Source organism: Ixodes scapularis, unplaced genomic scaffold (genome assembly GCF_016920785.2).
Source record: "Ixodes scapularis isolate PalLabHiFi unplaced genomic scaffold, ASM1692078v2 PGA_scaffold0__279_contigs__length_252992795, whole genome shotgun sequence".
In the NCBI taxonomy this organism is placed as follows: domain Eukaryota; kingdom Metazoa; phylum Arthropoda; class Arachnida; order Ixodida; family Ixodidae; genus Ixodes; species Ixodes scapularis.
In genome coordinates this window covers 143183975-143207852 of record NW_024609835.1, presented here as the reverse complement: position 1 = coordinate 143207852, position 23878 = coordinate 143183975, and the positions used below count along the sequence as shown (strand labels likewise).

The following is a 23878-nucleotide window of genomic DNA, read 5'->3' as shown; positions in this document are numbered from 1 at the left end:
TTTGTCTCGTCAATATGGGGTTCAACCTCCGCACATGGTCGAACCCGCTGTAGTGTTCACAAAATTGTGTCCCTTTTTCTCGAAAAGTACCTTTATATTTGCAGATACCTTTTAGTCACCTTAGAAAAAAGGTATTTCAGTTATGTTTACAGTTACTTAGAAGAAATATGTATCGTGTTAGAGTTAAAAATTACCAAAAACTTAACAAGTTACACTATCGAGATACCACCCAAGTCTGCTTACGGGTTTCTTCGCAAAAGTATTCACTCAACCGGAAGTTGGTGCCTTTCAGCTTGAACGCTTTCGGAAGTACGAGCTCTTTGACTTTGAATGGTTTACATTTTATGATGATTAGCCTGGGAGACGGAGAATTATCTTTAAAAAATTCCGACTCGATGCGCCCGTTCGATTGAAGGAAAGAGGATCTTTACACCAATCGTATCTTCACAAACGCTCATAAGTTTTTTTCGAACTGTATCTATGTTTGACCCTGAATATCGGGCATGTTAAATGAAAGCGAATTGTTTTGTGTATAATGCTTTTCGAGTATGGCACATATTTGCGCTAGTTTTTGAATCATATACGAATTTTAGCCGTAAGTAGGCTGCAGAAACGTTCTCCTTTATTGCCCTCAGGTTTGAAATTTCGCGATCGATATCGTCGATTTTTCACTCGAGGGGGGCAAAAACAGAATCTATATTTTTTGCTTGCATGCTTTTTTTTAAAATTTTGTTATGATTCCTGTTTGTCCAATTGATAACTGGATTAACATAATAATTACTTGGTTTTTGGGTGAAGGGTTAGAAATCGCGTAATGGGTAAAGGGCGGGGGTATATTTCTACGTCGCCTGACAATATAAAGTTGTTTTTTTAACGATTCCGCGATTCAGGACAAACAAAACACCAGAAAAACACACAACGCGCCGAAAGAACACACTCATACAAATAGAATGACACGACACCGCAGTAAAACAAACTTTATTGTGTCGGTGGGATGGTGATCACGGACAAACCTGGGTTTGAACAGGATGTTTGCAGGGCATTGCGGCGGCGATGGCGCCATACCCAAGGCGCTCGAGCGGGAGTTACAGATTTTAAAGAGATTCTCGGAGTGGACACTGTTCGCATGCTTGTCCTGGTTGCCAGACTTGCAGCGGATAAGCAGCTAATATTGAAGAAGGCGGTCCAAAGTGGTGAAAATGTACCTTGATTTTCTCAATACGTTGATCCGAGGTTCCGGAGCTGATCAAAATAGTGTTCCCGGGAAAAGAGCGCAGACGACAGCCATAGAAACTTGGGAATGAGTAGAATGTTTGTAGGACATCGCGGCTGCGGTGGTGCCATACCCGCGGTGATTTTGAAGCATTCGTTGCGCTGGGTTTCTACTTCATTCCTTCACTGCTCCTTTTTTTTTATTGCGCAGAGGAAAATCAAGGTTTTAATAAGATCTCGCATCACCTGTTTTTGTGTTAGATGCTGAATTTTAATTTTAATTTTTTAGACAAAAGAAAAATATACAAAGCGAAGCTAACGCCTGGCACATGTATTTGAACTTAAAACTACTCCTAAAACAATTCCACGAGGAGGAGCCCAATACTATTCAATCTGGCCCGAAGTTGCCACTTCCAGCCTCCCTCATCATTAAAATCACAAAAAAACGACACGACCTCTAGTGATACCCGTCGTTTAAGGGCACATAAATAAATAAAACATATTAAAATGGCTCCGCAGTATCTGCAGAGTCATTTAAAAAAAGAAAAACGTCATTGCCAGGAGGCGTAAATATACAAGTAAGGATAACATCGTTAAATAAAGGGGAGGCAGGAACGAATGATTGGAAAATATATGTATATACAGACCTAAAAACAAAATACTGGCTATCTCGATGAAAAACAGTGGATGGGAAAAGAAAACACACGAAAATCCTTACTGCTGAAGCATATCACTAGACATCTGCTGAAAAAGTTGAGAACAATAATTCTTCCTATTCAACGCCGTCTCGAATGGAGGGCACGTTCCTCGTTTGCTTCCCGATGCACCCCTTCGTAACTTCCTCGCCGGATTGACTTTTTCTTTTTCCACATATAAATTCTTTTTGTTGCTTTACTCCCGTGCAGCATCGATTTCTTGTTCTGGTGAAAGACGCGGAGCAACGGTCGGCACGAACAAAAGCACAAGTGTCATCCCCAAAGGGCTTCTAACACCGGGAAACGGATGACGGGAGATTTGCCGTTGCCGGCGCCCTCGACTCTTTTCTTTGCAGCAGGGTGTTAGACTGTCGGGTTTGCCTTCACCTGACTCGTCGTAGTTTAGCTTCCGTTGCTCGAGACCTTTTCAGCTGGCTTGTTTCGCACGCTTTTCTGAGCCCTTGTTTTTGGGTGTCGCAGCGTTTGGTACCGAGTTTCTACCGCCGGCTTAGCAGGCGTTCGTTTGCCGCACCCAGAGCAGTCACACTCCGTTTTACTTTAGGTGCGACCACAGCCGACGTACGATCTCATGAAGCCAACCAAGTAGCATCAAAAGTGCATCGTCACGGCGTTCGATGCCTTTGTGCGGTTGCCATCACCAAGTAAACTAATCACGCACGGTGATCGAATAGCGATCCTGTGCTTTCTCTTGTGTGTAACTGATTTAGCCTGTAATAGCAAAAACCACAAAAAAGGAGCACCGTGACTATGCAGTTATAGTAGAATTTTATTGGCTCTATTAAATCGTAGGGTCGTATGCGGTCGGACTTAACGTGAACGGAAATGCAGGCAGTTGCGATAGTAATACATTCGGTGACAGCAGTGAAGATAGATAAGTTAAACATGGTCGAAGTGCTTTCGGGGGTTTTAACACACATTAGAGGCACTCACAAAATCACACGCTATGAAAATTGTATTCTACTGAGGAAAACGTCTCTTGTTTGACATACATACATCTCCTCTACTATATGAGCTGGCTTTGCAGAGGCGGCTATTCTTAATTCTCGTTTTTATGTCAATCCTTTGAAAAGGGTGTCTTTGTGTTTGCCAAAAGTCGTACTTACTCCAGTGGTGGCCAACGCATGAGATTGATTGTATAAGTGAGGGGATGAGTTCATCCTGATCTAAATTATAGCGAGGGGATATTGGATCATCTACTGCTCAATGGGGAGGGAAGGTGTGGGTCTTACAAACTGCGCGACACTGTTATCGATAATGCAACAGTGGTTCGTGTTAGAATTTGAGGCAGTCACGCTGTTGTCTAGCGTCAATCTGAATTGCTTTGGTTGCTGCTCGTAGCTACCAATTTCCACCAAGCTTAATGTTTCGATGAAAGTATTTAAATTAAAAAATATATATATATTAACTAATTACTTGTTCCAGTTAGCTACGCTGCGATCTCCACAGCTTCATTCGGCAGAGAAAAAGCTGTACCAAGGCAGAGTTCGGATTGTTTTGCTTTGTTTAAACCTTCGGGTACAAATGCCTTGTAGGCGGCAATTGAAGAAAAAAAAAAGAGAGATGTACGCCATTAAACATATTGTAAAACTAGTTCGTGTCCCGCTCAAGTCTTTCAAAACACATTCTTCGAAAAAGCGAAAGAACAGATGGGATGAAACCAGCTCCGGAATACAGGCTACGGCAAAAATAACAAAAAAAAAAAAATATCTCACTAGGGCCGACTCTTCGCGTAAAAAAAAAACAGCACAAAAACATACTGTGAGCAGTTCAGAGGGTTTGCTGACGAGGTCAACTTGAATAAGACTGCCGTCCGTTCAACTTATAATGGAAAAACTGAACATGCAGAATGTCTCTTCCGAGTTGGTGTGCCTGACTTTGGCTGTCGACCAAAAGAGAGCAAGGTGCTCATTAGCCTAGAAATACGAGGACGATTAACATTACCAGGAAAATATAGAAATGATAACAAGAAATTTAAGCTTCGTACACGACTACGATTTCCAAAGGAAACGTCAATGCGCATGGAGTTGTGCACAGCATCGCCAACCGGGGATAAGGAGGCACGTAAAAGGAGATCAATGATGAATTACATGTTAATTTTCGAACACACGACCCACTCTGTTGTCTGATAGCTGCGCCCCTAGGAATATGGCGCTACAAGTTACATTCCTTCGAAAGTCGGTCGTCTGCGAACATGTCCGCCGTTGACTTTGGCATATTTGTTGGTCTCATGATTTACTGAAAAATAATTGCTCGCTTACATTTCACTACGGATAACCCAGCACTTCAGTGCGCATTTGATGTAAGTTTGAGCTCTTTCTATGCAGGTGACAATATGTCGGATCCTTTCACACAGTATAGATCTAGGGTGTGACATATTGACATTATGAACCGCTTGAATATTTACCACGCGTCCCAGCCCATAACTTGGCTCCATCACAAACTAAACACCTTTGACCATTATCTCCAGTGGCTCGCGTGACCCGACAGGGCAGTGCGGGCCAGTTGGAATATAGACATCGTTGAGACTGGTCACTGAGTCTTCGTCTTCCTCACCATATATTAAGGAAGACTTCGCAATTTAACGTACTAGTTAGAATAACTTAAAATTCTAGAACACCTTTTAGGTTAAAAAGACACAAATAATTGCACCTACAGCAATAAAATTTGCTTGTACCCGGATCTTATGAATTTGGTGTGCTTCGTTTCATTGCCTGAGCATATGAAGAACGTCAAAATTACGCTTAATTTTCTAAACATATATTGATTGTGTCGACATCATGTGTGAGATTGGAATAATGTTATTTCCACTTTTTTCACATCGACTCCCATAAGATGACCTTTCGAGATGAATGGCCCAGCTGTAAAAACATAAAAGATTTATTTCATATAATATTGATTGCAACTGAAAATGAGGCTTCAACATCATGCCTAAAATAAATGACCAAAATAAAACGTACCTGTTCTTGTTATAGAAACTAAAATAAGTCTGAATATGTACACCTCGTTTATTGTTGGCGATCTCCAATTACAAAATGTACGGTGGAAGTAAAGACAATTTTGGTTTTCTAAACGCCCTTAGAAAGGCTCCATTGGACTGGCGTGGCATTTTTTATACTAGCACTCAAGCAGTGAATTTTAGTTTACTTGGTTTTGGTTAGCTGTACTAAAGATTTTCCTCTTTAACCTATTTAAAAAAAAAAAAAAAAAATTCGCACAGCTTTATTATATCCGAGGCATTGAATTCTACCAATGAGTTTCTTTGGCAGCGGCGGCAGCGCGGATGGCACACGGACTCTAACTTCTTGCCGGTGCTACTTTCAGTTACCCTGACTGGCGGTGTGCTGAGCCTACCTGGAAAACTGCAAGCCTCTGGATCTGCCTCATTTTCATCGACATTACTGTGACGCTGAGCCTGCCTTGGAAAGCTGCAAGCCTTTGGATCTGCCGCAGTTTCGCCAGCGTTGCAAGTCATCAGCGGTGACTCGCCATCGTTACAACGCATGTTGCTTCAGTTGAATTTCGAGGCTATGGCAGCGCCACAATCGGTTGTGCGATAAAAGGGTCCATCGAACACACGGAGCGTCACTTTGGCAGCGGCGGCAGCGCGGATGGCACACGGACTCTAACTTCTTGCCGGTGCTACTTTCAGTTACCCTGACTGGCGGTGTGCTGAGCCTACCTGGAAAACTGCAAGCCTCTGGATCTGCCTCATTTTCATCGACATTACTGTGACGCTGAGCCTGCCTTGGAAAGCTGCAAGCCTTCGGATCTGCCGCAGTTTCGCCAGCGTTGCAAGTCATCAGCGGTGACTCGCCATCGTTACAACGCATGTTGCTTCAGTTGAATTTCGAGGCTATGGCAGCGCCACAATCGGTTGTGCGATAAAAGGGTCCATCGAACACACGGAGCGTCACTTTGGCAGCGGCGGCAGCGCGGATGGCACACGGACTCTAACTTCTTGCCGGTGCTACTTTCAGGTTGGTCTCTTATTTAACTTTTTACCTAGCTAGCGCCTCGTTTTAGTGTTACCGACGCTGCTGCTGCTGCCAAACGCTGCATTTTCTTTTTCTGTGTTTGCGCGTATAGTTATTGCTTTGCCTTGGAGTATGTCGGACAACGATGAACGTTTGTGTTCAAGGTGTGACAAAGTGTTTGACGATGATCAAAACGCGTTGTCTTGCTCCGAATGTGGGTGTGTTTACCACCTTGGCGACTGCTCTGGTGTGTCCGAGTCGACTTTCAAATCAAAAAGAGACAGTTACAAGAAGGGTTGGCGGTGTTTCAGTTGTAAACCGGGCAAATCGAAGGGGAGCCAAGTGAGTAAACCAAAACCGGAGCTTCACGTTGCAAGCCTGCTTGCGGACATAAACCGTAAGCTAGACAGCTTGGCGCCTCTAAAAAAGACGATAGACAGCATTGAGAAAAAAGTCCAGGAGGTTAGCGATAAGTATGACAACGTCCTAAAAAACCAATTTCGGCACGAAAACGAAATTAAAGAACTGCGTAAACGGATGGACACCGTAGAAAATGAGAATCCGGCTCCTGAGGTCGACAGACTGCGGGATGAAATCAACGATCTTGAATGGCAAACCAGAAAATTAAATCTGGAGCTTCATGGGGTTACTCTGACTGAAAACGAAAACTTGCTGGAAAAGGTGAACAACGTTGCGTCCCGGCTGCAGGTTCCGCCCCTGACAGATACCGAGGTAGTCGCCGTACACCGACTACCCTCAAGACGTGATAAAGTGCCCACAATTATCATCCGTTTCGCAAGGCAGTCTGTCAGGGACCAGTGGCTGCAAAATAAAAAAAAGCTGTCGGGAACTAAGCCGGATGTTTTCATTTCTGAAAACATGACGAAGCAAAATAGAGCGCTTTTCTGGGTGGCTAAAGATTGGGCCAAAACGTCTGAATTTCGTTATGTATGGCATCGAAATGGAAGCATTCTGGTACGAAAGCGGGATGGTGAACAAGCGTATGTCGTAAAGAATGAAGATGACCTGTCAAAGCTGGCGTAGGGGTGATGTGGATTATTTCTTACTTTTTAACTTGTTTCTGTTTTCCACTTCATGGAAAATCAAGCTCCACTGCTTCCGAATGAAATAAAATCTTACCTTGAGAAAGAAGGCAATTTCAATTTAAAGTGTTTTCATTTAAATGCGCAGTCCGCAGTGAACAAGGGTAATGATCTTGAACTGCTGTTTGATCAGTTCGGTGTTAATTTTGATATTATAATGATTACCGAGACTTGGTATAATGATGACTCTAACATTTTTCGTTTACCTTCACACGACACATATTTTTCAAATCGCATTTCGAAGCGTGGCGGGGGATTGAGCATTCTGACTAAAAAAGGTATCGACTGTGATGTATTAAGTGATTATTCCTTTATAACGAAGGACATAGAAGTGTTATGCTTACGTAATGGTCAAAATGTTTTTGCTGTATTTTACCGCCCACCGGATGGGAACCTATTAGCATTTCTCGAAACTTTCGAGGCTTTTTTGGCATTTATAAATGACAATCAATATAATGTCATTTGCGGGGGGGATTTTAGTATTGATATGTATTCTGACACCACCTCGAAAAGGGAAATGAACAATCTTGTCAGTATGTATGGATGTACTAATACCATTGTACATCCAACAAGAATTACCCTACGCTCTGAAACTACGTTAGATTTATTTATAACTAATTTTCACACAGATAGACTGAGCAGCGGAGTGATAAGCTGTGACCTGAGTGACCATCTTCCAATATTTTTGTGTGTTAAACTTATTGTATCTCGAAAATCTATGAAACATCGACCTGCGGTTTTTCAAAACATAAATAAAAATAGCCTCGATGCATTTAGACAGGACATCGCAGCTTCTGCTTGGGACAACGTGCTAATGCAAACAACGGTTGACGATGCCTATAACACATTTTTAGAGCAATTTCTTAGGCTATATGAACGCCACTTTCCATATAAATCTGTAGCGGTATCCAACAAAAGTCGTAAACCATGGGTAACATCCTGTTTGCTTAGAAAAATTCGAAAGAAAGATGCGCTATATAAACGTTTCATCAAGACGCGTGACCCAGATGTCCTTAAGGAGTTTAAGACTTTCCGAAACAATTTAACCAAAGAGCTGAGGAATGCAAGAAAGAGTTTCTATTCTTCCTTTTTTTCGTCGGCAAACGGCCGTACCGACATAATGTGGAAACATTTAGGCTCACTGGTTAAAGGCGTTCCTGCATCAAATAATATCGAAACATTGCAGCATAAAGGTGTAAAGGTAACCAATCAAGAGTTGGCCAATGTGTTCAATGAATATTTTGTAGACATAGGTGTTAGCGCTGGTGCTAACGCTGATGTAGCTAATGCTTGTAAACATGTTTGTCCTCATAATTGTAGTTCCATCTTTTTAAAACCAACTGATAGTTCGGAAATTCTTAATGTGATTACACACGTAAAAAACAGCGGGAGCTGTGATGCCGACGGCTTACAAATTCGCCCAGTCAAGTATGTAGTTGACTTAATTGCATCGGTGTTAAGTTATATTTTTAATCTATCTTTGGAAACGAGTGTGTTTCCCAAAAGAATGCAAATTGCAAAAGTAACTGTTATATATAAAAAAGGTGACAAAAACGAGTTAGGTAACTATAGGCCTATTTCTATACTGCCTGTTTTCTCTAAAGCTTTGGAGAAGATACTTTATCAACGTCTAGTAGATTTTTCAAATAAGTGGGACCTCGTAACTTCATCGCAGTTCGGTTTCAGGAAGAACTTTTCAACTGAAACTGCCCTTCTTAATCAAAAAGAGTATATTTTGGAATATATTGAGAACAAAAAATATGTTTTGGGGGTCTTTCTAGACTTTACAAAGGCGTTTGACTGCCTTAGTCATGTGGTTTTACTTAAAAAGCTTGAAGCGTATGGCATCCGCGGACAAGCTCTGCTGCTTTTGCAGTCCTACCTAGAATATCGCCAACAGTATGTAAATGTAAACGGTTATTCACCCACTGTAAGGTTCATCACGTCAGGGGTCCCACAGGGGAGCATATTGGGACCTTTTCTATTTAATTTATATATTAATGATATCGTTAACGTAAATAAGCACGCAAAATCCGTGATCTACGCGGATGATACGAGCGTATTTTTTTCTTCCGATACTTGCGACGATTTAATCGATATGGCAAATTTGACCTTATCAAAGATAAAAAGTTGGGAAGATAGCAACTCCTTGAAAATCAATATTCATAAAACAAAAGCTGTGATTTTTCGTCCAAAAAACAAGCCTGTGGTGCTGTCTAAAGTGCTCACTTTTAGCTCTACTCCAATCGAAATTGTTAGTTGTTTTAAAACTCTTGGAGTCATTTTTAGTGAGGGTATGTCTTGGGATAACCATATAAATTATCTTATCCCAAAGTTAGCTCGAGTAGTGGGTATTATAAATCGATACAGATCTGTGTTACCAACAAATGTTAAATTATTGCTTTATAAATCATTATTTTTCTCCCACTTAACGTATTGCCACCTTGTTTGGGGAACGTCAACATTTACCAATATTGATAAACTTTTTATGTTGCAAAAGAAAATATTGAGATATATATGTAACGTGCCACGCGACTTTCATACCGCTGATTTATTTAAGAACTTTAAAAAAATCACTAGTCACAATTTATATCAGTATCGGCTTTCTACTAGTTATAAAAGTAAAAAAAATAAGAGGTACATGTCTTTTGGAAAACCTTGCGTCGCTGAGGAAAGCTTCTCCTCCGTATCCTACCCGTAACCCAGAGAAATGGAAGATGGTCACGCAGCGAACAAATTATGGCTCTCAAATGTTAAGCTCCACACTCCCGCATTTGTTAAACAACCTTAACAGCAATAACATTGATCTAGAAAATCTAACCTTTAGAGACTTGCGCTTGTTATATGCTTGTACATGATCCCTTTCTCTCTTAACATTTGCAAAAGGTGCTTTTAGTTTTTGTGTACTGATTTGTAACATCATTGCCTCTAGCACGTTATTATGTTGTTTTTTGTTTGTTTTCCCGCATGCTTCCGCTGTCCATTGTAGGGGCCCAGGGACTCGTCAAGCTGCTTACTGCAGCTTTTTTTCTTGGGCCCCACCATCATAAAGGATGGAAATAAAGCATTATTATTATTATTATTATTATTATTATTACTACAACTATTTTTTGTTGTCGTTGTTGTTGTAAATCGCTTTGCATTCGAACATGAGACGCCTTTGTTTCTAAAATCTTAGAGCAGACCCTTTACCAACCTGCGTTTTATTATTATTATTTTTTTTTACTTTTAGGACTTACGCGTTACTGCGCAATTTGATAGTGAGAAGCGAAATCCTGAAACACACGAAAAAACACAGGCTCCAACATAACCTCAGAAAAGTTTTGCGTTTGTGCACTCGATTATCGGTGCGCAACATGTTTTCGAACTTCGCAGAACATTTTTTTAATACATAGTTGTATTATTATTTTCGACTAACGTTTATGGACGGTATTGAAGCAGACAAAGTTCTACAGAAATCCTGTTGTCATATCACCTCTTCCGGTGGCGCTGCTTTCGGTGTGGCGCACACACAGACGTTTCACTCCACGCGAACCTCGTTTCTGCGCATTTGCAATGCCTACATATCCTGTGTGGACAGACGCGGAGATTTGTCTGTAAACGCCTTTTTTGTCTATATTCAGAATTCCCTTTGAAACAAACGTCGCGAGTTATCACGGTAAAATTTGACGTCCCCCCGTCACCGGTCACCTACACGGCGGGCGAGTGTACCAAATTGGGTATTTGGTGGGTATCGAAGTGCAAGGAGGAGCGCGCCAATTAAAGGGTGGCATATAGAGAACGCTCATGGAACGCGCGGGCGATGACGAGATAACCAAGCACGATCGAGCCGCCATTGGTCGAGGTTGGGGGGAAACAAAAAGCAGGTGGGAAAATTTAGTGGGTAAACGAGGTGCGCAAGGAGCGGACGAACTTGCACGTCTTATACACTCACAGGCAGCTAGGCAGGGCGTGCCGCGTCCTGTGCGTCTCATTATCGGCTCGGAACCAATCAGACTGTGGCATCAGCCTATGAGAACACCAAGGAACGAATCGCGAAAAAAAAGGTGTAAACATTAAGTGTGACGCCTTGATTTTTCTTAGCGTGTCAGTGACTAGAGCGAGCCTCGTTCTTATCTGATTATGCCCTTCACCCCCTTCTCCAGATTAGAGCCGACCCTACGTGACTCGTTTATTTAAATTAGCTCAAATATCACCTATATCGCGAGGTACTGAAAATAGTTGTTACTTTTACAGGTTAAATTGCACTCTTTTCTCTAATAAAGTATTGTATTATGTTGTTCATGCTTAGGGATGAAAATCAATTAAAAAATGTTTTATTTATTATTTAGTAGCTAAGTTGCATATTTTCTTGTTCATTTACGGCTGTGTAAAATATCATATTAACTTTATATCTACTAAAAGAAAACAAACAAACAAAAAAACATCGCTGATTAGGGACCACAAGTTTTCACAGAAAAAAAAAAAAAGGTTTGATGTAGCACGTTGAATTTATAAAAATAAAAAAACAAATAGCCACTGGAGATTCAAAGTAAATTGGTTGATGTAAAAGGTGCCCACTGATTGCCCTTTTGCAAAATCAAAACTTATTATAAGCTCTATAATCCTTACTCAACTGTTCGAGCAATCTCTTGATACAGGTTCTGTACTGTACATGAGGATTGTAGGGTCGGGAATCCGATTCCTTAGCATAATTCAGGAGACCCCCCCCCCCCCCCCCCCCCCCCAAGCATTGTCCGAATAACTTCCGAACCGTATCACTAACCAGCATGCCATGTAAAATCATTCAACATGTCATTTACTTGCATCTTGAAAACTTTTTACAGTCCAATTCTTTTTTTTTTAATGCAGCACAGCACGGATTTCGCAAAATATTTTCATGCGAGACTCAGTTTTTGTGTTTCACACATGATATTCATTCCATCCTTGATCGTGGATCTCTAGCGGACTGCATATTCCTCGATTTTTTAAAAGCATTCGATAAAGTAACACACAAACTACTTTTCCTGCAACTGAGTAAACTTAACTTAGACCCCAATGTACTTCCGTAATTGCATTTTTCCACAATAACCGGTCTCAGTTTGTAACAACTAGTAAAACTAGTTCTCATCGTTCTCCAGTTGGCTCAGGTGTACCCATTGTTCCGTCCTGGGTTGTCTCCTCTTTCTTATTAATATGAATGATTTGCCAACTAACATATGTTCATATGTGGGTCTTTTTTGCCGATGACTGTGTGGTTTATCATGAAATTTACTATGAGTCTGACGTCCATCTTCTCCAGTCTGATATTTACCGCGTGTTCACTAACAAGTGCAAATATATCAGTGTTTCTCGTCGTGATACAGAATGTTCCTCTTGTCATCTAAATAACCACTTTCTTGAAGCCGTATCATCGTATAAATATCTGCACTCTAAAAAAAGTCTGTGCGTCTACTTTCACGCAAAACACTCTGAGAGCCAATCAGCGAAACTTACGGAGGCAGCTCAGCGAATGACGATGCCAAAACATATGTTTAGACCAAAAAACGCAGTCTGAGTTGTGACATGAAGCAAAGCAAAACGTCACGCTTGCATTGCTTAATGTCACAACTCAGAGAGCGTTTTTTGGTCTAAACAGATGTTTTGGCATCGCCATTCGCTGAGCTGCCTCCGTAAGTTGCGCTGATTGGCTCTCCGAGTGTTGTGCGGGAAAGTAGACGCACAGACTTTTTTTAGAGTGTGGGCGTGCATGTGTCTTCTAACTTGTCCTGGAAGCTTCACATCGACTATGTTGTAAATAATGCGAATCGCATGCTAGGCTATCTCCGGAGAATCTTTTACCTTGCGCCCGTTTCATTAAATTTACTACTTTATAAAACATTAGCTCGCGCTAAATTGGAATATGCAGCCTCCGTTTGGGATCCCGGTCAGGAATCTCTTATTTCAGAATTAGAATCTGTTTAAAACCCTGCATCTCGTTTTATAGTTTCCAACTACCACAGTACATCTGGTGTGAATGCAATGAAATCATGCTTATCATTACCTCTCCTTTCGCAGCGTATCAAATCGTTTCTTCTATGTTAGTTTTATAATATTTATCATAACAACCCGATTCTGACTGAAAGGCTACTAACAGCACTTCATTACGTTTCAGCACGCATCGATCAGCATCCAAAAGCTGGCATTCCATCTAGTCGCACGAAACATTTTCATGACTCTTTTATTCCTAGCACCTCAACAATGTCGAAACACCTTCCCGGAGCCAACGCCGAAATCCCTGACTGCATGCGTTTTAGAACTGCCATAGCTAATCTTCTCTTATAAAGAGCCCTAGCAACTGTGTAATATTTTTTTTTTTGCTCTATTCGCTCTTTCTCGCGTGAGTTGAGACGTGGGAGCGCCACCTGCTCCGGCAACCGGAAAGCGCCCTTTCGGACTTCCGGTACGGGCGGGCGTAGGCACTTCGGAAGGCTTGTTTGGCTGCCCTGTCGATCCCGTTCGCAGAGTTTTATCTTCGATTGCGTTGGTTTAAACGAATGTATGGGTGATCCAGAGCAACTACCGCGTCTGGGCCCCTGCTGTGTAGTTCCTGGATGCAGCAAGCGTTCAGGGGCGAACTTGCTGTCCGCAATTCGGTCTTTTCGGTTTCCGAAGGATCCTTCACGAAGAGCAGCTTGGGTACAGGCCGTTCGACGGGACAAGTGGCTGCCGAACGACAGGAGTGTAATATGTTCGACACATTTTATTAAAGGTAAGGCACACGAATTTGTTGTACCTATGTTTAGGATATTAAAAACAAAATGCTGTCCCGATAACTCTCGAGGGTTGCGCAGACAGGCTGCCCCGAAAACTTTTGTGGGTTACGCGAGATATTAGGTCCGGTCGAAGCGGTGTTGGGCATTTTAGAACTGTTTGACGCGCCGATTGGTGTTTCTTTGAGGGTTTAGGATTCATGTATAGCGAGACGCGACAGCGAACGATGAAACGAAGCCCGTGGTCACGCAAATCGAACGTTGTGCGCGCGAGCTACAGATTGCCGGGCGATTGGCAAACCAGTCCCGCGTTCTACGATAGCACCTTGCTCTACTTTTTTTTTAGGCAGTGTAATAAGAAAATTAAAAAGTAGAACTCCCTCATTGCTACATATATATCCGCCCAAAGCAAGTTCGCGGATATGACTCAATAAACAACTTGCAGCTGTCTGACCGTTAGAAAAATAGTAAGATCAGATTTCCTATTTCTAAAACAAGCGAGCCGGATAATATTGAATGTGTCATTTTTATTTACCTACTGCATAGTGAAGTGTTGGCAGCTGCGAATTGACTCATGAAAGCATGTATTCATTTTTCATCATCTGACACTCAAAAACCACTGTTACACAGGTTTTGTTTTCTTCTATTGCAGGCTGTCCGTCTCAAGACCCAACACATCCCGACTATGTGCCCTCGATTTTCGCCTTCAAGGCTCAGACAGATGTGTCGAGGAAGATAGCTCGTCACGGTCGACTCCAGGAACGAGTGAAACGACAAAATGAGCAAGCCCAGTCAAGAGACGACGCTGCTACTGCCAAGGGATCCAAACTTAGCCATGAGGAACTTCCCTGCACCGAAGATGCAGCAACAGCTGATGCAGGTGCCAACACCGAAATGACAGGAGGCCAAGTTGAGGTTCTGCTGCAAGAAAATGAGAGCCTCAAGAAGCAAGTGTGCGACCTTAAAAATGAGCTCGCGAAGACAACTGAAACTTTGAGGGGCTTCAAAGCATCCAATGAGAACCTCAAAAGAAGCCTTGAGAGCAACACCCCCACGAAAGATGCTCTTAAAGATGACCTTCGTGTAAAGTTCTACACTGGTCTCATGTCGCGGAATATGTTCCATGCTCTTCTAAGCTTTATCTTATCGTTTTGGAAACCCGACACACAGACCTTCCTCGAGCCAGAGGAGCAACTTGTGATGGTTTTAATGAGGTTAAGACTTGGGCTGCTGACCGAGGACCTGGCATGCCGTTTCCGGATTTCAGCATCTAGTGTGAGTGTAATTTTTCACAGGTGGTTGGACGTTCTCGCGTGCAATTTGGGGAACCTCTTGATTTGGCCATCACGAAGAGCTATCCGCTGCAACCTTCCAGAGGTCTTCAGTGACCCCATTTTTAAGGACGTTAGGTGCACAGTGGACTGTTCAGAAAGCTTTATTCACAAGCCATCCTTCATGTCTGCCAGGAGCCAGACATTCTCCCAGTACAAACACCATAACACTGTTAAGTTCTTAGTAGCTGTCTCTCCAGCAGGTTCCATAACGTTCATCTCAAAGGCTTGGGGTGGGCGTGTATCCGACAAGGAACTCACTTCAAAATGCGGACTTCTGGACAAGATTGAGGAGGGCGACGTCATCTTGGCTGACAGAGGCTTCAAGTGTGAGGAACTCTTCGCAGCCAAGGGTGCCTCAGTGCTGATGCCGTCTTTCACCAAGGGGAAGAAGCAGCTGTCGGGCGAGGAAGTGGCCCTGTCAAGGAAGCTTTCCCGGGCCCGCATTCATGTCGAACGTACCATTCAGAGACTGAAGACATTTCGCATCTTTCAAATGGTCCTCCCCATCTCGTACGTAAAGAAGGTTGGGGACGTAGGGCTGAGCACCATTGATAAGACCCTGATTGTGTGCTCCGCACTGGTGAACCTGCAAAGCCCCCTCATCGCAGGAGTGGGCCAGAATGACCGATAAATCTGGCATAACGTGGTTTGCAGTGGTGTGTATCGCATTTTCCGGGCTACAGTCCATGGAATATACGTGTTCAAAAGTTAAGGCTGTGCGGACTGTCGACGCCTCCAGACTACACAGGAATTTTGTTTTTCAAGATTGTTTATTATGATGAGACGCAACGGATTTTGTGAATGAGATTATGTTGATATATGTATAATACAAGCTTGTTTGTGAGCTAAGAAAGGTTCGGGGTACACCTAAGCACTTCTTACGAGTTTTGAATGCGAAAGTAAGAGTGCCGTTCCTCCGCTCTTTTATTTCATGTACAGCATACTTGCGTCGACGGTTGAATGCGCACGCTTCGCTTGCCACGCTGACTTTGGGTGTGGAGTGGTGGAGGTGCTAATTGAAAGTGACGCGCGGCGGCTTTGTATCACTGCCATTTTGCGTGGCTTTCTGCGTGGTTTCAAAACTGGGATGCCTCAGATCGCTGCTTCGAGAATTTATCTGAAGTATGGCGCGGCTGATGACGTCGGATCGCTCCATGGGACAGTTATTGCTTTCGCATTAAAAGCAGACATCTGTCAGTGTGCGCCGTGTATGAGATGTTTGTGTTGACTAAGCACCAGGTGCGTATTATGCACGGCGTGCGGACTATCTAAGCAAAAACTTTTATTTTTGAACCCAAATTTGCCCTTTGTGTTATGTACTGTGGTCTGGAGCCTGAAGATAAAAGTCATGCAGCATATCTAGTAATTCCCGGTGTGTCTTGCATTGTTGAAATTTGGTATTTGCACACTGAAAGAGTATGGACGTGAATAATCATTCATAAAAAAACTAATTCATGTGATCAGGAAAACTACCCGTCATATGTTCCTACATTCCTGGCATGCAAACAAATCTTGATGCGCACACGGCTTTAGCAGCATGTGCCGAGTGGCTGAGAAATTTGTGCGCAAGCTGCTTTCGAGCGAGGAAAAAAAAGCTTCGCTGTATTGTCTTGCGTAACATGCTGTAGTAAAAGATTTCTTAAAAGCATGGCATTTATCAGGTTTGCCATGCTTTTCTGTTACGGAAATGGTCCTGATTCATCGGTCCAGAGGACACTAGGAAGAAGAAATAATTGTAGCAGTGCACGAACAGCTGGAATAAGTGTGATGAGTCCTAAGGGACATAATTCGAAGGAGATTAGAGTTAAGATGCGAAATACAAGCTAATGGGTTTTTATTGCCCTCTGGTATGATATTCGACTATTATGACTCAGAACTAGCAATGAGTGCCAATGCATTCAGTCAGGTTTCTGCAAGCATTTGTTTGTATTTTTTACTTCCTTGGTGATTGGTCTGCTTGTGCCTTGTAATCGGGTCGATCTACAGAACTGCTGGCGAAAAAGAAATCTCGTTTGGTCGGGTCAAGAGCACTCCCAATGTCACTATTCGCTTGTGCCGTATTCTTCAATATTTACAAAGATCAGATTTCAGATTGTAGTGAATGCTGGAAAGGCTAGTATTAGACAAAAGCAAACAAGATGGGCATAATGTCATATGTGAAATGCGTAAATGAAAGGTTTACATATCATTGGGGTGAATAAAGCTCACAAACAAATGTTGCAAGGGGAAGGTCTCGGATTCTCCTTTATTACATTGAACAAATAAAGCATCACTGCAGTTTAGAGGTGTGGATTTAAATGACACACAGTTGGAATTGACCCTTTCACGCTTGAATTTCGCTTTAGTTAAAGATATCTATTGTAGCTTCGAAAAAAAAATTTAATGCAAAAATCCACAATTCAGTATATTATCTTTTACAACAAACAAAAACAGCACAAGAACATTAAAACTGGCAAAGCAGCATTTTCAAGCATTCTGAAGTGTCCATGGTCATGTTAGAATGCTCCGGTACTACTACTTGCCGGGCCCTAGCCAACTTCATCCATGGGTTGTCTCGAATAGTCAAAATTCTTAAAACCTGCAGTTCACAATGTTTCTGTAATTTTTCATTGGAGGCGCGAGATGGTAGGTACCCCATGCTTGCAACAAGCACAGTCGTGGAGGCACTGAATAGCTCCACGCAAGTAGGCATTCATTTCTGAGGAGTGCCGTCTCCTGGCTTACTTTCGATTTACTGGTGATGCCAAAACTCGTCGCAAGGCAGACGGGGAGCCCACCAATGCAAACAAACTGCTGTTATTACCTGTGTCTTTGCCGCTGTTGTCTGAGCAAAGGGAAGAGGAGCATTTAGGAAAGAGTCAAGCTTGGAGGTCATTCGTGATAGGAGAGGATGGTAGAAATTATAATAGTTATGAGCCATTCTTACCGTGCTTTGAAATATTGTTGTATTGCTACATTCCTTTTTATACTTACTCTTTGTGACAAGGTCGCACATGATAACGGCAGTTTGTTTGCGTTGATGGGCTCACTCTGTCTGCTTCACGTGGACGAGACCCGATGTCAGCACCAATTCAGATGTAAGCCACCAGTCAAGCACTCCTCAGAAAAGAAAGGCCGGCTGGCATGGAGCTGTCTAGTATCTGCATGACTGTGCATGTGTCTTTCAGAGGATCAAACATTTGCATTCTCATCCAACAGACAAGATAAGAAATCTTTAAATAAATTGTGACAAAGTGTGCACTAAATATAAACATTTTCGGGTAGGCTGTGAGCAGTCTAGGACAAAAAAAAAAAACAAAAAAACATTCAGCTCATTACATCTCTTCGGCATAACAGTGAAAAGAGTTCACTTAAAATGAGGCGAGACTCAACAAGTGTTGCTTCATCGGTAGTGAAAATGTTAGCCTAAATACTTCATTCAAAACGAGATCACTGCAGTGTATAAAGATAAATCCCTAAACTTCCTCAATGCAGTCTTGACAATCTGAGCAGATCCAGATCTTGGGCCTCCGTTTCAGCCCCAGGCACTTCAAATGAGCTACTGCTCCACATGCACTGCACTGCACTACAGCGCCAGTTTTCGCTCCTTTGCAGATGCAGGACTTCTTGGCCCTTTCAAGTTTCTTTTGCAAGTCCCTGGAGCGAAACTCTAAAAACACATGGCTAAAAAAAAATAGCTCTGCCTTTCCAACTGCTGTATCCCAGAAAATATTGTTGAAATGTATCATCTCAACGCTAATGTCGACTCCGGTGTACACCACAAAAAAAGCTCTCTCTACACCACTCAGCGCCATCTGCGCCTGCACCTGCGCATAATGGTCGTGAGTGGCTTCAAGCTGCAGATCCTTTGTCAAATAAGACGGCAGCTTAGCGTCAGGGTCTCGCAGCTTCTTGCCCTTGCACGTAGAGGGGCACTTGATCTCTAAGACTGCTTTAGTGCAGCACGAGCAGGTGACTAGACCGTCAGGCGAAGCTCCCAGGAACGGCTTCTCGGGACAGACAAAGAGGCCTGTGTTCTCAACTTTAAAGTCCCTGTGATTTCGTTCCTCGGATAAGACGAACGCCCTCCGAGCATCACCCTCACTCGCCTTTCCATGTCTTAGACTTGGTACATCGGGAGCCTTGACATACCCCATGATCTCGGACACAATACCTTCCTGTCCATTGCGGCACGAAAGTACCCTCCCAAGGATTGATGCAGTTATCCTTCCCTGCCTTTGCTCAAACCAGGTTCCAGAATGGGCCTGACCACGCGTGCCCACCTCGATTTGCCCACATTGCAGGGTAGTCAGTTTCAAACCCTGAGCTGCCACTTGATCATGAGGGGTGTACATCTGTACAACGGAGTCCGGAAACATGACACTGGGAGCTGCAAGGTCTTGTCCCTCCGAGTCGCTGCAAGTATCTGTATCCTCGCTGTCTGTCAGTGAAGAAAGCAGCAGGGTGCTAGGAGCTATTTCCTAAAAAAAGAAAAAAACATCCTTAATGCACACTGCTGGCCACTAGAAACATGATGAACACTAGTGGCGTAAAACAACAGCACCGGCCAGGGTCCCCGGGACCGGGGGAAGGGGGGGGGGGCAGTGGGGGTCAAAGACTGGATTGAACAATACGAGAGTGTCGCCCGCCACATTGGGTGGACAGACAACCAGCTCCTGCAGAACCTATACTTCTCGTGGAAGCAACTGCCGGCGCTGGTCTGAGAACCATGGATCCTCCTTAACGTCATGGGAAGTTTGCAAGACCAAGCTAAAGCGCGCATCCGTCAGCCAACATCAACGAAAGAAAGCCGCATTCTTGATTCTGTCCAGGACACTGCCCCAATGAGAGCGCCACCGCACTCGTGGAGGATGTTTTGCGCTTGATCGAGCGCCCACGCCCACGCCGACCTTGATGCTACAGAAGACAAGAACCTAAGAATCGTATACGCCTCACGTGAGGGACAACGCCTTTGGCAGCCTTGTCCGCAACCCCCCAACAACAGTCGAAGTGTTCATATCACTGAGGCTTCCAACATGGAATGTGCACTGCATGCCCGATCCTGCCACTATGAACAACTTCCCGGCGTCTCGACACTCGAGTTGTCCAGCTACTACTTCGACGCCAGCCTCCCAGGCATCCACGACATCACCCACGACGTTGTCTGGGAGGAGATCAGGAAGCTACTTCCTGCCATCAGTTGCCCGGCTTTTGTTTTGATTGCCGAGATTGTTTCGGAACAAGTTTGACAGGTATTTCAACCGAGACTTCTGCGAGCGAAGCGGCATCTGACAAACCAAGGGCAACTTACGCCACAATGGCACGACGACCGCCACCGGCTGCCCCTTAGTATTCAATGCCAATTCAATGAGACACTCTAATGCCGATGCATTCCCGACATCGTGTGTAGGACTGTGCTCAACAAAGTACACCGAGGAAAACGTAGGTGATGCAAATGTGCGATTGAAAACCACTTTGCTACCACTGCATGAAGCCGACCATGTCTACCAAAGCAGCCCGTACCAATGAATTGGTCGGCGAGGGTTCGTGCCAAACGACCCTCGATTACGTCTCGAGGAGCGACCACAGGAGATTAAGGATTACCTTCGGCGACCTTTGTCCCTGATGCCGAAGGTGCTGAATCGAAGATTCTGTATCCCTGATTACCCCAAAGCTCCTCATGTCCATCACCTCAACAAGAGGTAAGCACGACAAAGCAGGTGAGCGGCGATGCAGTGACAGTGGATTTGGTGTCAGTTGTCGTCCAAGGACAATACCTAAAAATTTGCTGACACCAATTTTCTGTGTCCACTCCACGAAGCACACAATTTCCAACTTTGAGGGAGAATGCCCCTGAGTGACTTGAAGGAATAGAATGGTTGGTTGCTCTCAAAAGTGAACTGCAAGCATCACCAGACTTGGATAGCAAATAAAAATTGTTGCCAGCTTTCAAGTCAACGGTACAGCAAAAGGCACAGCCACGTAAGCAATACATGCCCGAGCTTGCTACATTGATGCCGAAAACTACCAGGAAAATTTTCGGATTAGAAGCCAGCCCTGCAACTTCAGTGCACATGACGTATGATTACAAGACAGCATCAGTCGGTCAAAGTTGCCACTTGACCAAACTGAACACCGACGTGCCAGGAGCGTCATCCGACAACAAGGTCCACAGGTACTACGACTGAACGCCTGACACGAGACTGTCGCAGAAAGAACTCGTTATGGAACGATTTACTAAGAATCAATAACTATGTAATCAAGTGGAAATAAACATATTTGATACACTAACCAGATAAACATATTTCCGCTTGCCTTCATGCCTTGAGAGTCTACACACCGAGAATTGTGTCCATTGCACGCTCTGGACCTTACGAGGACACTCGCTTCTCTGACCCTTCAATATTAATTAAGGGGTCATACCAGACTGGCAGACTTCTTGCAAGGGGCTTCACTCGTTCAACCTTTCCTGAACATGTGGTGCATCCGAAAACCAACTCCAGTGATGTGAAAATGTTATTTATTAATTTATTCCTTCCAGGGGCCTTTGTAGGCATTGCAGAGGGGATACTTAAAACTACACACATGATAATAGCATTAAAGCACAGTGCTGTAACTTGTTAATTGGAAAAACAAACACACCTCTGAGCATATAGTTTAATAGTATGTGTTGATGCATTGTTATATAGCATGACACTTCCTATACGTATGACACAATAGACCCTTTGTAGAACCTTATCAAGCAACACAACCGTCGCCATTTTTTTTGGGCGCAAAGCACACGAATGGGCCCCAGTTCACGTCGAACGTCAATGCAGCATTCGAGTCCAATAGGTGCTGAGTCGAATTCACAGGGATGGCGGACATAACATTCTTGTCGAACAAATACCCAAAGTATGAAAGCCTGGGTAATTACAGTAGTAGCTACTGTAATTTGTTTCACTTGAATTTGGCAGACGGCAAAGGCTATGGTCTCGGTGAGTCAATACACACATTGGAGAGAGGCACATGACAGCATATCACCAGAGTGCTCGTCTGCACAGATTTGTCACACACCTTCGCTCCGTCTCTCTGATTGACTCGAGGGGGCTGTGGCGGTTGGCCTTTTCCAAGTTACGGTGATGCGAAGTATAGACAGCCCACACTTTGAAAAAGAGTCTATTGAAGAGACCGAAAGGAATGGTAGTCAACATTTTTCAACAAGACTGCTCTCCAGGCAAGGGATGAACACAAATATGAATCATCTTATCCAGATAATTACAACAATTAAATAATTGACCGACTAATACAATGCACTCTTAATGGAAAAGAGTATAGCTGCAATAAATCCTACAAAACAGAAAAAATGCGCAGTTAATCTATGCATGCACCAAAACAGTTGTTCTTATAGCAAGTCGAATAGCTTTGAAGCAGGTGCCTGCAACGATTTATTCTTCCCCATACTCAATAAAACGCCAACCTCGTAGCTGAAAATAAGGGTGCACTTCGCACTCACACACACAGAAAAAAAAAAGGAAGAAAAGCGATCGAATGTAGAATCGTGGATTAGCACAAAAGGTTAAAATCGCAGGAGCTTCCTCGCTAAAAGTTGCTATGGTTGTTCGGTGACGGAGGGCTGAAACAACTTCCCTTAGGCCCTAACGCGACGTATACATTTCGCGTAGATTCTCAGATATTTCAACGTTCAAACAAAGCTAAGAGAATGCGAAAATTTCATGTTAAAAGCACTGAAAGTTCTGTCGATCCTCGGACACATCCCGGAATCCAAACACCGGTACGGCGATGCAGAGCTGATGCTGTCTCACAGGCGTTAATATCCAGATGATCCAGAGCGATCTTGCGCAAAAACGGTATAAAGTCTCATTCCTTCATATTTTCACATTATACCTGCGTCAGCGAGCACGAAGAAGCCCGAAGTCGTCGGAAAGCAGCTGCACATCACGGCTACCGCGCACCGAACAAACTCGCATCCGCCAGCTCTGGGCGTTGCCATCTTACCTGTGACGTCACGGCTCTTGGGAGGTCACGTGACGAGTGGTCACATTTGCGTAAAATATGGCGGCAACCGGGGGGGTGCCACTTCCGAACTTCCGGTTTATCACTCTAAGCCCCTCTACCTCGTTGGTCGCTGTGCCTCCTCTCTAATGTCACGTGACACTCACACGGCCTCCGATTGGCTCCGATGGCTCCTAACACCCGCTGCGCTTAAACATAAGATGAAACGGAGTATAGGAACTAATTTCATTGATGCTGCCGTACCGCGATGAATAGGCCACGCTATAGTTAGGACTCCCGAGGAGCAGCTTGAATACTAGGAGCGGTAAAAGGAAACGAAACGGCAATACGACCAGCGGCGGCGTGCTGCGACCGGCGGCGGCATTTCGTACAGTGCAGTAGGCAACCGTTGCAGGTGATACCACAGCTTCGCTGACCAACCGCCTTCACAGCGCGGATTGGAGCCCCAATTTTTTTTTTTGACAACTGTCGACCAATCAGCTGAACATGTCATGACACGAGATTCAGCCCCTTTGTATTATAAAACGCGTGAAATTTGTAATGAAACGCAACGGTGCCGCATTTCGTAATGTTTAGCAGAACCAAACAAATGTTACATGCAGCCTGATAGCTGATGTACACCGAGAAGTTTGCTTGCAGTCCACATTTCTTGAATGGTAATAAGAACTGCAGTCGACTGCACGACATTTGTTTTCGGAAAATACGGGTTGAACCGCGGCACCGCCTGCAAGCAAGGTTATATTTTCTGACCGCTAGTTTCAATCACTTTTCAGTCCGTAATCCGAATCTCCAAACCTGTCAAAAGTTTCAAGT

General features: G+C 43.7%; 1 protein-coding gene across 1 annotated transcript; it reads left to right on the top strand.

The window, feature by feature from the left end:
• The first annotated feature begins 13963 nt into the window (after positions 1 to 13963).
• LOC120839690 lies at positions 13964 to 15701 on the top strand. The gene is made up of 3 exons (XM_040210017.1): positions 13964 to 14087; positions 14389 to 14950; positions 15032 to 15701. The coding sequence occupies exons 1-3, from the start codon at positions 13964 to 13966 to the stop codon at positions 15699 to 15701; spliced, it is 1356 nt and encodes a 451-aa protein (XP_040065951.1).
• The last annotated feature ends 8177 nt before the right edge of the window (positions 15702 to 23878 follow it).